Source organism: Cicer arietinum, chromosome 3 (assembly GCF_000331145.2).
Source record: "Cicer arietinum cultivar CDC Frontier isolate Library 1 chromosome 3, Cicar.CDCFrontier_v2.0, whole genome shotgun sequence".
In the NCBI taxonomy this organism is placed as follows: Eukaryota; Viridiplantae; Streptophyta; class Magnoliopsida; order Fabales; family Fabaceae; genus Cicer; species Cicer arietinum.
In genome coordinates, this window is record NC_021162.2 from 74,282,655 (window position 1) to 74,298,059 (window position 15,405).

General features: G+C 28.5%; 2 protein-coding genes and 1 non-coding gene across 3 annotated transcripts; 1 reads left to right on the plus strand and 2 right to left on the minus strand.

The window, feature by feature from the left end:
* Positions 1 to 731: 731 nt before the first annotated feature.
* Positions 732 to 4,207, plus strand: LOC101504245 (WAT1-related protein At1g09380). The gene is made up of 7 exons (XM_004494467.4): positions 732 to 1,030; positions 2,105 to 2,167; positions 2,643 to 2,759; positions 2,845 to 3,100; positions 3,201 to 3,359; positions 3,644 to 3,795; positions 3,911 to 4,207. The coding sequence occupies exons 1-7, from the start codon at positions 849 to 851 to the stop codon at positions 4,113 to 4,115; spliced, it is 1,134 nt and encodes a 377-aa protein (XP_004494524.1). The 5' UTR covers positions 732 to 848; the 3' UTR covers positions 4,116 to 4,207.
* Positions 4,208 to 5,147: 940 nt separating this feature from the next.
* On the minus strand, positions 5,148 to 5,221 carry TRNAI-AAU (transfer RNA isoleucine (anticodon AAU)). Its single transcript has one exon. It is a non-coding gene; the product is annotated as a tRNA-Ile (tRNA).
* A 1,151-nt stretch (positions 5,222 to 6,372) lies between these two features.
* LOC101504579 (galactinol synthase 2-like) lies at positions 6,373 to 8,473 on the minus strand. The gene is made up of 4 exons (XM_004494468.4): positions 8,032 to 8,473; positions 7,374 to 7,694; positions 6,911 to 7,045; positions 6,373 to 6,816 (listed from the first exon to the last, which is right to left on the minus strand). Exons 1-4 carry the CDS (start codon positions 8,362 to 8,364, stop codon positions 6,619 to 6,621), a joined length of 987 nt encoding a protein of 328 aa, XP_004494525.1. The 5' UTR covers positions 8,365 to 8,473; the 3' UTR covers positions 6,373 to 6,618.
* Between the last annotated feature and the right edge of the window lie 6,932 nt (positions 8,474 to 15,405).

Genomic DNA, 15,405 nt, shown 5'->3' on the forward strand with positions numbered 1-15,405 from the left:
AAAGAGTTTTTATAAAAAGAAATAAAGAAAAATCTCAAGACCATATTATATTTAGGGAGAAAAATAATATATTTTTAAGATTTGAATTTTTTTATAGTCAAAGATTTTTATATTCACAATATTAAGATATTATAAAATGTTCGATTAAGATTACATGGTTTAAATTTAAATTTGGCATTTTAAATTATAAAATAAAAAATTATATATTTTTTAAATTATTTAATATCACGATTAAACGACCACTGATATTCTAACTGCATAGATGTTAAATTTCTTTAACAACAGAAATTTGAAATCTATGTTTAAATAGCATAATTACAATATTTTAATGGTGATTTTTGTTTTTCATTATAGTTCTAGTCGAGTAAAAAAATTAATCTTTGTAGTTATTTATATATAATTTATACTTGTTTTAAAAAATACATATTAAAACTAGTTTATAGATGACACGAGAAAAATAAGGAAATGATTTGGAAGTACTCCTTAGTTAACAAATTAGTAGTTACTTGAAGACTCTAAATGAAGTGAAAGCTTCCAACCTTATACATAAGCACAAGGTGTAACAAGAAATCGATTGTAACCGTTTCTTTTCCTTAAAAAATAAATAAATATTAGGAACAATTGTTGCCAACGTTTTTTCCACTCTTTTTCTCACGCACCTTGTAATAACTCACACACTTTCTAACATTTCATAGCTACACCTTCTCCTTATATATACATCCCTCACACACATTTCATATGTACACCACATTTCCTCTCTCTTTATAACTTATTCCATTCTGTTTGACACTCTCTACACATAAAGTTCAAATCATAAGAGAGTGTGAAACAAAAAACTTTAAGAAAGAATGGCAACAAATGCTGGTCTTGTTCCATTATTTTTAATGATTCTTATTCAATTAGCCTATGCTGGAATGAATATTACATCAAAGCTTGCAATTTTAGGTGGCATGAACCCTCTTATCCTTGTTGCTTACCGCCAAATCTTTGCAACTGTATCCATTGCTCCCTTTGCCTATTTCCTTGAACGGTAATGTTAATTAATATGTATATATATGCATGCATGTTAAAAAAATTAACAAGAGAATATAGTTTTATCATGTCATGCATATTAATTTTTCTTTCTATTTTGTTCCTTTTCATATACATAATGCATGCATGCATCAATGTTGCCTCAAAGCTACTTTTATTTTATTCCTTTCATTTTTTTGAAATTTTTTATTCCTTTTAAATTGTTTCAAAAAGAAGTACATTTTTGCATGATTATTAATAAGCAAATAATATATTAATAAGAGTACAAGGGATATTACAACCCTTTCAACAATAAAAAAAGTCCAAACCAACTATCATAGTAGAAAAAATTACCCTCATTTTTGCATGTTTATTTTGAGTGTTTTTATTGGGTAAATTTCTAGTCACAAGAAGTAGCTAGAGATAGTGTTTAAATAGAGTTTATAATTAATCTAATATATCAAAATTTTATAAGTCATTTTAATTTTGTGTAGTTGATTATTAAGCATAATAATCAAAACAAATTGTTAATCAAAATGGAAAGAAAAATAGTCCATGCATGAGGCTCCATTGATGGCTCAAAATTTACACAAGTTATTCACATCCCTAGTTTAATGATCCTTTGATGAAGCTTGACAAAAAAAAAAAAAAATCAAACAACATTTGCATAGATAATCTAAAAATAGAACACTGATGACATGCATGTTTGACGCGTTATGGGATGTGAGTATTTTACGTTACGTGCCAGCAACTTTCTCTACTAATTTTCACAGCAATTCTGTTACACGTTTCATATAGTTGCTGAAACCTTATAACTAGAGGAGTAGTATGAATCTGCAAAATTTGTACAGTTTTAGTCATGCGTGATTTCAATAATGCCAATATTTAGATTTATTTTTTTGTCTTACTTCTAACGGAAAAAAAGTTTTCGGTGGAGATTGTCGGGTTGTTAATTACTTGCATGCCTTACCTTTGTGATTTTAATTTGTATTAATGAATACTATAAAATTACTATATATATATATATATAGGTGCTTTGTATAAGATTGATCAGTTTTTCATTTTATTATGTATTCTTTTGTCCCTTCAATAGGAATATGGTTCCAAGGATGACAAAGCGCATTATGGTTCAGATATTGCTATCTTCTTTAACAGGGTAATCTTTTTTACATTTCTACCCTTCATGCTTAAATTTAATATTTTTTAAAATTATTCGTTAGTTTTGAGTTTTATTAGATACCATGCCGGTACGTAAAACTATTTCAAAATTAAATATTAAAAAAATGACATTATATGATGAATGATATATGATACCATACTAAACGGAACTATTAGTTACTAAAGTGTTCAACTTTTTTTAGTTTTATTTAACTTCATAATGTGACCTTATTTTACTTAATTTATTAATTAGCTTTAAAATTTGAGATTATTTATCAAACTTATGTAAAAAATATAAGTCAAACACAAAAGTTGTCAAAGGAAAATATGCAATTTTTTAAATAATTTTAATGTGTTATAATTAAAACGATTTTTAACAGATTTGATCAATTTTTCGGGCGAAGTAATTGAGATTAATGGTGTTGTTTTTGTTTGAATGAAACGTAAAGCTAAGTTTTGAGTTTTGAATGCAGAGTAACAGGAAATCAGGTTCTGTATTTCGTGGGGTTAAAATATTCAACCGCTACAATTGCATGTGCACTTACCAATTTGCTCCCAGCTTTTACATTTATCCTTGCAATATTATTCAGGTTGGTAGCAATAAAATAATAAAATAAATTGAAAAATGATTTAATTAAGAATTTAAATAATTTATTGGATAATTATTTGGTATAGACAAGAGAATTTGGGAATAAAGAAGAAGAGTGGGGTAGCAAAAACGATAGGGACAATATTGTGCGTTGGTGGAGCAATTCTTTTATCATTTTACCATGGAAAAGTGATTGGAATAGGAGAATCAAGTATTCATTGGGGATATGCTGAGAAAATTGAAGGAGGTTCAAACTCCTCTGCTGCCCAATCAAACTCTCTTAAAGGTCCTATTGTCTTAGTTCTTAGTGCTCTTATTTGGTCAGCATGGTTCATCATTCAAGTAAGCATATACTAATATAATATTTTAGTTAGTATTATTTAATTATTGAGTCGATATCTATATATACTTAATATTTTTGTTTCGGTGTTTTTAATTTCAGGCAGACATGAGCAAGAATTTTCCAGTACCTTATACGAGCACAGCATACATGTGTTTCTTGGCAAGTTTTCAGTGTGTTTTCATTGCCTTGTGTTTTGATCGCAAGGTTTCATCTTGGTCACTCCATGATGCAATGAGACTTACCTCTTCTCTTTATGCGGTACAATATTTCTTTTTTATTGGTTTCCTTTTTTGTTATTTAATTAATTAATATATATGCATATGCTAGGTGTACAATGGAAGTACTATACTACAAATAATTGTTACTATTCCTATATTCGACCTTATGAATAAATTAAGAGTGTTTTTTTGGGATAATGGTCCCTCATTATTTAATATTTATGTTTTTACTTTAAAACTTTTGAAATTAGAAAATGGCCCCAAATTTTAATAAAGAATTTGTATATTTGAGTGATTTATAATAAATGGTAATTTTGTTTTCAGGGAGTAATTTGCACTGGGCTATCGTATTGTATAATTTCGTGGACCATAGAGCGGAAAGGGCCTCTTTATGTTTCTGTATTCACCCCCTTGCAGCTCATTCTCACAGCTATTATTAGCTGGGCTTTTATTCGGGAGAAATTATACGTTGGAACGTAAGAAATTTAATCATGTGCTATTTTACTAATTACCTACTCACCATCTATATACATTACTTTTCTTAAAATAAAAAATCTATATACATTACTAATATTTATTTGATTTATATAGTGCACTGGGGTCTCTCCTCATTGTTGCTGGGCTTTATGCTGTTCTTTGGGGAAAGAGCAAAGAGGTTGTTATCAAAGACCCTGATGCTGATCATGAAGCTGTGGTGATGCCATTGCCAGTCAATGAATTAGGGAGGATTAATGGTGATTTGAAGAATGACATGGAATTGCTATCCTATTTGCCATCTAATGGTAACCATCACTAAGGATCATGTTGTTACAAATTTATTTAAGGGATGGAATTATGGATGGGTCATAATAATGATATATATAATATTTGAGGCAATTTGAGAGGATGCAATATTTTTGTTTGCTTTTTCTGTCCAGAAAATATTATTATTATTATTATTATTATTATTGTTATTATCATTATTATTATTATTATTATTGTTGTTGTTGCTATTATTATTATTATTATTATTGTTATTATTATTATTATTATTATTATTATTATTATTATTATTATTATTATTATTATTATTATTATTATTATTATATATTGTATAATACACACTAATATGGTATGTCATTTTCTAGTGCCCTGTGACATGTGTGTGTAATCTGGTGTACTGTGACATTTGAAAGTGATCCAAAACCGTTAATGTGTCGTATGAACTTTGAATTTTTTAAACTCATTGAGGCATAAGAGCAGTTATTATCATCTTATTTACAGCACAGTTTGATATCTGCCAGAGTTGTTCACCTGTGATTTTAGCGCCCCCTCCTCCAACTCTCACGCCAAGTTCATTTACACTTTTTTTATTTTTTTTTATTTTATCTTATTTAATATATGATTAAACTATACTAGTATGTTACTCTGAATTCAATTATAAATAAAAATAACTAATTACAAATAATAGTTGACTGCATTTAAAATATATTTTTTCCAATATAAAAGAATTAGATTTCCCAAATTGTTTGTACTTTTTATTTAAACTTGTTATGAGCTTCCGTCTTATATGAAGACTAAGCCCGCTTCATATCTAACTGGACTAAGTTTCCTTTTTTATTGTTTTAGCAAATTGGATATATTCCAATTGTGTTCCCGAATGCCAAACGAAGGTTAGTGGAGTGAGATGATATTGAAAAAACTGAGAAGGGTGAGATGAAATTGAAAAAATATAAGAAAAATGTGAGATGAAGAAGGTTAGTGGAGTGAGATGAAACTGAAAAGTATAGGGAAAAAAAAAAAAGAGAGAAAAGTGAGATGGAATTGAAAAATATATATAAAAGAGATTTGGCCCATGCAGGTCTCGAACCTGCGACCTTGGCGTTATTAGCACCACGCTCTAACCAACTGAGCTAATGGGCCAATTATGAAAATTTAATGTTTCATATTTTAATAACCCTTGTTTCATTAATCTTCAGACTCTGTCCTTCACTTCCACACACTTTATATAGCACATATTGTTTTATAGTACTTAATTGAAATAATTACATTTAAAATATGAAACTATCACTTTTTTATTTATATTTAAATTAAAAGTGATAACCAATGAGTTTTGGACACTAAAAGAATACGCTAAATTAAAAATGAAAACTTTACTTCTAAGTTCCATATATATAATTTGAAATTAGTGATTACAATAATATGCGCCAAATTTACTATTGTGACCTGATGCAGGTTTAAAAATATCACTTATTAAAGAAACTGAAAAAACATCTTCAATAAAGGAGTAGTAGTAGGTTTATTTGTATTTATTTTTACTCAACTTGCACACTTACAGAATATTTTGAAGGAGCATGCCAATTACGGAAGATTTGAAATAAGTTATTCACTCAGGTTTTACTAAACGTGTTCGAATCCTAATAATTACTATCAAATTTTGCGATCAAATTCTGAAACACCAGAACATCATTCTCCTAGAAACTATAGAGTTAAACAAAAAAGAAAATAGACTATTCAACAACAAAACATATATTAAAATAGGCTTATATATAGACATTAAAAAAAGGGCCAAATATTTATTTGTTGGCTGATGTGTATACATTATGTAAAAATGGGCGTAATATTTGCTAAACTATTATTATTATTATAAACAAATTTGTAAAATTATTCATTCATATTAGTTTTTTTTTACTCAGGAACTTATGTTAGTTATATGCGTATAGATCCTCTTCCCAAAACACACTTTTATGATATTGCCCCATCGTTATATACTACTATACTCTTTCATTGATTTGCAACGTACGTGACAGTTATATACCGTTAAATGCATATTTTCTCAGTTTACAAAAAGAGTGTTGATCCAATACATCCACGTACTTACTATAAGTGTAAATTAATTTTAATTTAATATAGTGAATAATAAACATTGATTTTATTATCTCATTATATATTTATAATTCATATTATTAAATAATCACTTAATCGGTTCAATTTCAATCGGCCACCGATAGGGCAAGGCATAATTGTGGGCATTTGAAAAAAAAGAATAATCAAAGAAATGAAGGACGAAAATAGGGAAAGGAAACAAAAGATATTATTGATAATAATAAAATATTATTAATTAAATATATCGACAGCACCGTACGTGTAGGTAGATCAAGAAAAGAAAAGAAAAGAAAAGAAAAAGGACTCATAAAAATAGTCCTCTCTACAATCCTAATAATTCAAACCTATAAAACCCCCAAAAAACAAATAAAATGAAGTACTTTGTTGATGATGATCATAATAGACTTTATTAATTAATAATTACAAAAGCTATATTAAGCTGCAGATGGGGTAAGCATTGATTTAATACCACCAGCTTCCAATAGTGCAGCTGTAAAACGTTCCACTCTAACATTGTTGTTGTAATCCAATGTTTCATCCTCATATATCTCCTTCCATTTCTTAACCAACATCTTTATGTCTTCTCTCTCCATGTTCTGTTCCTCCCCAGTGTACCTCCATGGCTTAGACCCCTAAAGTGTAACATATATATATATAATCAAAATTATACAATTAATTAACATTATTATTGATTATTAATTTATTAGAAATAGCTAGCACACTCACAGCAGCACAATAGTGAACAACTTGAACTTTGTCTAGCTCAACATTCTCAGGGTGACGCCAGAGCATGGCTAACACAAGGTTGTACACGTTAGGTATAGGCTTGTATTTATCCTTGAAATACATGTTCAAAAAGTCCTGTATACAAATATGAGACAACAACTTCACAATTCCACTTTGCAATTAATTAATCAATAAAATATAACTTATGTCTATGTTTGGGAAGCCAGATAGTTGGCTTATAGTATATAATTTATACTAGTGTATAAATTTGTATAAGCGAAATATATTTGTTTTTAATTTTTTTCCACAGATTATAACATTTTTTTTATATGCTCTTCTATGACTTATATCACATTTTTACCATCATTATTTTAATCTAAAAAATGTAAAGATTATATGAGTAAAAAAATAGTTGTATGGTTGTATTAGTATTAAAAATAAAAAATAAAAAGAATGAAAATACCTGCTCAGCAAAGGGGGTTGGTTTGGAAATTTTGACTTTTTCAAGGAGGTCATGGTATGTGGCAGCATGAGGGTGAAAAACGAACATTCCAGCATTGAAATAGAGAGGAGGTTTGGGACCAAAATCAGAGGGCCATTGAACCTTATCAGGACATTGTTGGCAGTATCCAATTTTATACTGAGGGGTGTGACTCCAAGTTTTCTCACAAAAACAGTCCATCACACCATAGAAGTAATCATCAGGTAGATCAAACAGATGGTCAATGTTTTCAAAAACTTGGATATCACCATCTAAGTATATCATCTTGCTATACTCCACAAACTGCAAAATTTACATTCATATGCACCATTATTCTAAATACTATTTAAATTCAGATTCAATACACACGCACTACACAAAACAACTGTATCATTTATTCAACTTTTTGGTACAAATATATGTCTTGGGCTAATAAAGTACAAAAACAATATTCCTTTAGTGTTGATTTTTAATAATGAAAAGGTTTCCATGATACAAGACAGTCCACTAAATAAAAAAAACACACACACACAAAAAGGTGTCACTCCATAAAATAGGCAGAGGATCATATAACAACGTGTAACACATGCAAAAGCAAAAAAAATAAACATTAAAACAAAAATTGGACAAAAACATGTACCTCAAAAATACGTAGTTTGGAGTAATTAATGACATAATAAGCCATAGCAAATTGAGTTTGATTAGGTGGAGGATAAACAGGAACAATCTCCTTAACAATGCAACCTTGTGACACAAGAATCTTACGGTGTTCTTCAGGTACATCAGGTAAAATTGCAACCACTAAAGGGTAAATTGTTTTGGTTTTTCTTAACCCTTTTGCTAAACCAACAACACCCTTTATGTAATCACCGTTTCCTGCAAGGAATGTTACAAAGGCACGGCCTTTTCCACCGTCAAACTTGGTTTGTTCCACGGTGGCATTCACGGCGGCGGTGGTGATGTCCGGTGCCATTATTTAATTGAGAAAATTCAAGTTAAACAAGAAATGTTTTAAGAGACACAAGTCAAGAACAAGAATCAAGAAATGATTTGCTTAAGAGAGTTTTGTGTGAGAAATTGTATGGGGTGGAGAGTTGCTTAAATAGATTTTTTTGGGTAATGTCACTAGTGTTTAATCCGACGGTTATAAAGTATTTTTTAGATTCTACGGTGCCAAATGACATTTCATTAAATAATATATATTTGCTTAATCTATATTATCTTTTTAGTAACGGATTTCAACTCATTCCAACTTTTTCCCAACTAATTGTATTCAAATGCTAATATTTAATCCATGTAACCATGTTATCCATGTTATTATAAGCAAAAAGTGTTAATGGAATTTGAGATTGAACACACCATATTATTATCCTTCTCCTAGTATGCGTGAGTTTTATAGCTAAACTTTTTTAAAATAAAAAATATATAGTCTATTCTCATATCGAACCATATATATAACTTAGATTTGAGTGTGAAATTAACCAACAATAAACAATTTTTATTATAGATTATTTTTTAGTCAAATTTTATTTATTGTTGGATTAAATTCTAGATTGTCATAGTGTTTTTCTTTTAAAATTCGGATAGTTTAAGATTAAAAAAATAATTATAAATTTTCATCCATATATAGCTCTCTTGCATTGGATGATTCTGTAATGTAAATATTTTCAAATAATAATATTTGATCTTTTGTATATACAAAGTCATATGAAATCTTGAATATGTCTACAGAAATTGAAATCTTGAATTTAATATTACAACTATTTCTCGTTACATATAGTTGTTGAAAATTATATTTAGATAAATAATTTAGTTAAAATGTTTATAGTAAACGTGTATTAAAATCCCACCTCCAATCTAGTCATCTCTGTATTAAAATCCCACTCCCAATCTAGTCATCTCTGCTATCAAAACATTTTTATTGAGTATCACTTCAAACAACCAACTAAACCTCTCACACAAAGTCCTCTAATCAACCAAAGATACCTCCAAAACAACGTATTTTTACCATTTCAATTGATCTAAATAAATTATTTTTAAACCAATTTTCCACACTAGTAGACTCCTCTTTTAGAATTGATTAAATTTCTTTCCATCATAACGAACAACTATTAGCTCCATATAATATCTCTTCATTCTTAAAACCATATCTAGCTCATAACACCTTAAACCATAATCCCAACCTCCAACATCATTTACCTAGTAAAGGTAAATCAAACTCATGCATATGCATTACCCCTAAACCACCACAATTTCTATCTAAGCGCACTTTGTTCTGTTGTCCCCCAACCCCCTATAAAAAGTTTTAAACAAAGATTTTAGGTAAGATATGATACATGTTAGAGCCTTGAACAAGGAGAGAGAAAATAATCTGGTAGAGCGGACAAAATAACTTTGAAAAGAACTAGTCAACCTCGACATTTTCAACTAGAAAGTTTTTTTCTAATGCTTTCTATCAAAGATAGACAAAATGAAGATATTATCGGATTTCTTCCTATTGGAATACCAAGATACTTAAAAGGAAGTTGTCATGTTTTACAAATTTAATATACGCGACACCTTATCCAGCCACGAGCTCTCCACATTTACTTCAGCAAGCAAACTTGTGTGAAAAATAACTGAGTCTCAAAACAAGTTCAAAGAGTAATAAATAGCCTTTATAGCACTCATTAGCCCAATTTTTTCTATCCAAGACCATTGTGTCAAATGCAAACTGCAAGTGAGAGATTCAAAATTCAGCATTTGAACCAACCTAAAAACCATAAACAAAAACTCGCTTTACCGAAGAGCATAACATTGCATTCAATCCTTTTGCGGTTTTCAGAAATAAAAAGGGTGACAATAGATCCCCTTAATACATACCCCTCACTAGACTAAATTTATGTGTCGGACTTCCATTAACTAATACATAAACTCGTTTTGAGCACACATATTTCATCACTCACTTCCTCTAGTTTAATGGAAAGTTCATTTTATTCATAACCGATTTAATATATATCCAGTCCATTGAATAATAAGTCTTTTCGAAGTCCATTTTAAATAGAATTAATTATTTTTTCTTTCTTTTAGCCTCATCCACAATCTCATTAGCAATTAATATACCATCTAGGATTTATCTTCCTTCAACAAGAGTATGTTGTGGCTCACTAATGGCTTTATCTATTACTTGTTTCAGTCTCTTGGTGAGAACCTTTGACAACAATTTATACTTACAACCAACCAAAAAGATTGGTCTAAAATCAAATAGCTTTTGAGAATTTTCTTGTTTAGGAATCAAAACGATGAACGTATAAATTACCCCTTTTACAAGTATTTCATTTGCATGGAATTCAAGCAAAAACCGCATGAAGTCTATCTAATCACATCTCAAACTTTTATAGTTACCACAATCCTAAACCGTTTGTTTAACTTCCTCTTCTCTGAATTGACTTTCTAACACTACCGCTTCTTGGTCAGTGATTGTCTTGAAATGGAGATTTTTTTACACTTGGCCTCTCTGAACAGATTGATTTTAAATGAGTAACTAAAGTGATTAAATACAGCTGATCGAACTTTTGAAACACCTTTCTCTTTATTTCCATTGATACTCAGGATACTATTATGCATCCTCCAACACTTCATTAAACCATAAAAAATTTAGAATTTGCATCACCCTCCTTTACCCAAAGATTTCTATATTTTTTCCATTGAATACTACAATTTACTCTTGATAATGAAAAAACATGAGAGGATACTTGACGTCTTTTTAACACTTAATCACCCACCAACGACTTTATCTCACCCTTTAAATCTAACCTCCTCAACTTTTCCTTTGACTCATTAATTTGTTTTTCTATATTTCTTCTATGTTTATTGTGTCAAAGAAATTAAAGAATTATTGTTTTTTTTTTATATAAAAAATAAGTGAGAAGATAATATGACATGAAATATTACATGACCAAAACGAAGATAATATTACTTATTTTTTTTATAAAAAATTCAATAATTCATTCTTTACTTTACCTCTTCTGTTGTAGCTACTTTAACTTCTTAATAAATCTAATTTTATCGTAACATACCATCGGTTAAATCTACTAAGAAGCTTATAAAAGATATACCAAAAACCTATTTGGCAAGTAATCGTGCTAGTTTAAATCATACACGAAAGACATTTTTTTTATCGAAGGAAGCATGTATGTAGAAAAAACTACTATACTTGTATGTGAATACCTATTAACATCCATATATATTATTTCCCATAAACATCATATTTTTGTCGGAGATAATATTTTGGAGTACTATTTTATGCCCGATTGAGATCATATTTTCGTATTGTTTTCTAACTTTATAGGTTTATTATGTTTAAGAAAAAAGGTTTACCAATTTTAAGCTATGATTTTACTCCAAAAGATTAACTAGGGCAAATATATATAAAACTAAATTTTGGTTAACTACCACCGCCCAAGAAATAGGAGATATCATCACCGACTGGTCCTACGTAATTAAGGTATATATTTTGTTTATTTACGTTATTAATTAACGAACCTATTTCCCCACGAAAGTCAGCTTATGGTGAAGCACGTCGACCTTTTATTTGAACACGCGGCTTTTTATCAAATGACTGTTACTTTTTTTACATCAAGACCAACAACATCATATTCTAATAGATCTTTGGTGAAAAGTGGGACAAGACATCTTATATTGACACATTATTTTCCATATGGCACCTACATCACCTCACTTTACTTTTCTTTTGAATTATTAAATAAGTAAATTTTAATATATGAAAAATTGTTTCACATCACTAATAAAAATAAATCTCAAACTAGATTGTATTGAAAAAATTCTAAAACTTGTAAAATGATCGACTAAAATAATATATCACTTATACTTAAAATAAAATAACTAAAATTAAATTTAAATTAAATATATTTCTTTTTTTTTGTTTGTGTTTTTGTTCTAAAATTTTGATTCTTTCAAAAAATAAGATATAATTAGTGAATGATATTTTTTATGCTCTTAAAAATTTAAAATATATATTAAATAAATTAATTTTTATTTAACAAATAAAAAAAATCAATTAATTTAAATTTATTATTTTTTAATATATATATATATATATATATAAGTCTTAAAAAAAACTAAAATTGAAAGATGGATAATATTAATTAAAGCGTTACATCATTAAATATGAATTTAATTGGTAGGGTCCACAAAATCGTTTGCGTGTCTCCCTGTATAGTGGAACATGTGTCAGCATCAAAGGCCTATTAGGGTGCCACATGGCAATCAGTGTACCTTCCTTGGACCAACATTGCTCGGCGCATGGTCGTTTTTTCTGGTATGGTTAGTTGGTCCAAAACTAAGACGCGTTCAAATCTACTAATGTCATCATCGTACAGTTAGCACCACGATTTAGGATAACAAAATTAAATATTAGTATAACGTTAACTTATCTTATGGATAATGTTTGGAACTAAACCGACCATTTAATCTTTGGTTTTCTGGGTTTGTTCATCAAAATGAAAAGTCTACTATATTTGGCCTTGTGATGGAGATCGTAAGTTTTAGGTTTGACCAACAGAATAACTGTAATTGGCTTTCTAGAAAAAGAAATTGACTATTAAGCGATATATTCTTTGTGAATATTACATGGTCATTATCATTTTTTTATTGATTTTATTTTTCGTTTTTTTACTATTGATTTCCCTTCCGTGTGTGCCTTCTTTATTTTTTTTCCTTTTCCTGTTCATAGTTTTTCTTACTCGAGCTCCTTTGATTTTGAAATATTCAATACTAATATTATATTCCGGGAATTTTCATTGAATTTCCTATCATTTACTTTTTCTTTGTTTTGGGCTTTATGGTCCCACTGGCCAATAACATCTTTCTATAATATATATCTGGGAGTGATTAAGGGAAATTAAAGAAAGACATTTTATCTTCGTAAAAAAAAGTAAATATTTTATCACAAAAAGAAAAATATATATATTTTATCACCCAAATGAGGATACCATGGCCATGACAAATGCTCCTTGCTCATCCCTCCAAATTGCTGCTGTTGTGCATAGAAACATCATAGGCTCAGCTTTCTACATTTTGTGTTGCGCTGTACCGGCTCGGCTTTGTTCATCTGATCTCTTCATTCTTTTCTATAAGATTACCTCTGTTTTACTAAATATATGTCAAATTCTATCTTAAAAATTAAATTATAAAATATTTTTAAAGATGTAAGACCATTCACATCATAGGTTCGTCTTCTATTTAGTACAAGATAAATAAATATTTACTGTGCTGTGAAAAAATTGGGTGGTAATTAAATAGTGTAAATGGTAGAATGTTCTCTCTTAATTTTTAAGACTCCACTTAATATATTATATTAAAATAAATATTTGTATTTTAGAGATTGGATTTGGAGTTATTGATTGTTTACTAAGTATTAAAATTAAAAAAGTTATGAATGATTGATGTGTAATTATAAAATTTATTTGAGTTTTTTTTATAAAAGTTACGTATCGTGATTTTTTTTATATCCAATGTGTGATTTAATTTGTAGTTTGGAAATTTTTAAAAATTGATAAAAAAAATTAAATAAAAAAGATGTTTAATATCAATGGGAAAAATATAAATATAGATATAAATCTTTTTCAATTTATAATAAAATAATTATTAATAATAAAATCTCCATGTTTTCTTAAAAATACTATAAGGAAACATATGCTCCCTTCTTTTCCATATGTTAATTAACCGTGAGAAGAATATGTTGGACCATTGTTAAGCCAAGCTTTTTGTTGCCCAGAAAGACTATGTATGGGTTTGGATTGAGGTTTTTTTTCCTCCTCGTGCTTGGCCCATGCTATTTGCTATGGACCCTTTTATTGTCCAAATGTAATATGAGCTATTCTTTTTTTAAACCAAACAAATAAACTCCTTCATATTTATCAATAATTGTTCTTTTATTTATTGAGACAATATACGACATTTTCAACAATTAGGATTCAGTATCATTTTCTTGAGACAATAAAAGGAGTTATACTGAATCCTAAATGTAGCTTGTATGATACTGAATCCTAAATGCAGCTTGTATGAAAATGAAACTCCTACGTACAAGCCATTGAGACAATAGAAATTAATTTTACATATGACAGATAACTTTAAATGTCAAACATATATTGGTATCATAAGTATATAATAATTGCATTGACATTTGATATATTAAGTTGTAATTTAAATCCGTTTTACTTTTTTTTCTTATGATAATGTATAAATTTTAACACTAAAATCTTTAGAACTAAATAAAATCCACGAATCATATTGCTCCTTTCACTCATTTTAGAAAATATATCATTCCTTTTTTTAACCTAAAAATTGATGGGAAAGTTATCCAAAAAAGCATGAATGAGCAATGACAAGCCTCTTCCAATTTAATAATAAGACATTGGTTTTTTTATAAAAAAAATGATGGGAAAGTTACCCTAGAAAGCATGAATGAGCAAGTCTTTTCCAATTTAATAATCAAAGTCTCATTTAATGATGTAGCTTGCCATGTGATGAGTTTATTACAGTTTACCTTAGCCAATTAATTAATTTTGTATTTCCTTATCATAAAAAAAAACCATGTTAATTAATCATACTAATTCATCTATCTTAATATATATACTTAATTTCTTATGTAATCATAAGCATTTTTTGAGTCTTACGATCTTATCCTATCCTAGTGAGCCCCCAAGAATCATTGGCAATAATTATTTTCCTATCATACATAATTTTAGCAATGCATCCATAATGTGATAAAATTGTGATAATATTAAATTTTAAACTCTGAAAATATGTTTGCTGACTAAATATGATCCCATTAAGCTTTTACATTAGGCACTCTTTCAAAATTCAGTCAATAGCATAGTAAAAGAAATCACTTCAAATGCAATTATACCATGTTAGTTTAATGTATTAAAATCGTTCTAAGAAAAATATCTTTCTTATACGAGTTTTTTTCTCTTTAATTTTGGATCATGATAATCTAAAGTATGAACAT

Bases quoted from the DNA above. Each gene is read 5' to 3' on its own strand.
- LOC101504245 (XM_004494467.4), top strand. From the start codon at position 849: ATGGCAACAAATGCTGGTCTTGTTCCATTATTTTTAATGATTCTTATT. The intron at 1,031-2,104 runs GTAATGTTAATT...TCCCTTCAATAG, and splicing joins TTTGCCTATTTCCTTGAACG to GAATATGGTTCCAAGGATGA. The intron at 3,101-3,200 runs GTAAGCATATAC...TTTTAATTTCAG, and splicing joins CAGCATGGTTCATCATTCAA to GCAGACATGAGCAAGAATTT.
- LOC101504579 (XM_004494468.4), bottom strand. From the start codon at position 8,364: ATGGCACCGGACATCACCACCGCCGCCGTGAATGCCACCGTGGAACAA. The intron at 7,046-7,373 runs GTATTTTCATTC...ATTTGTATACAG, and splicing joins CAACCCCCTTTGCTGAGCAG to GACTTTTTGAACATGTATTT. The intron at 6,817-6,910 runs GTGAGTGTGCTA...GTTACACTTTAG, and splicing joins TTGTTCACTATTGTGCTGCT to GGGTCTAAGCCATGGAGGTA.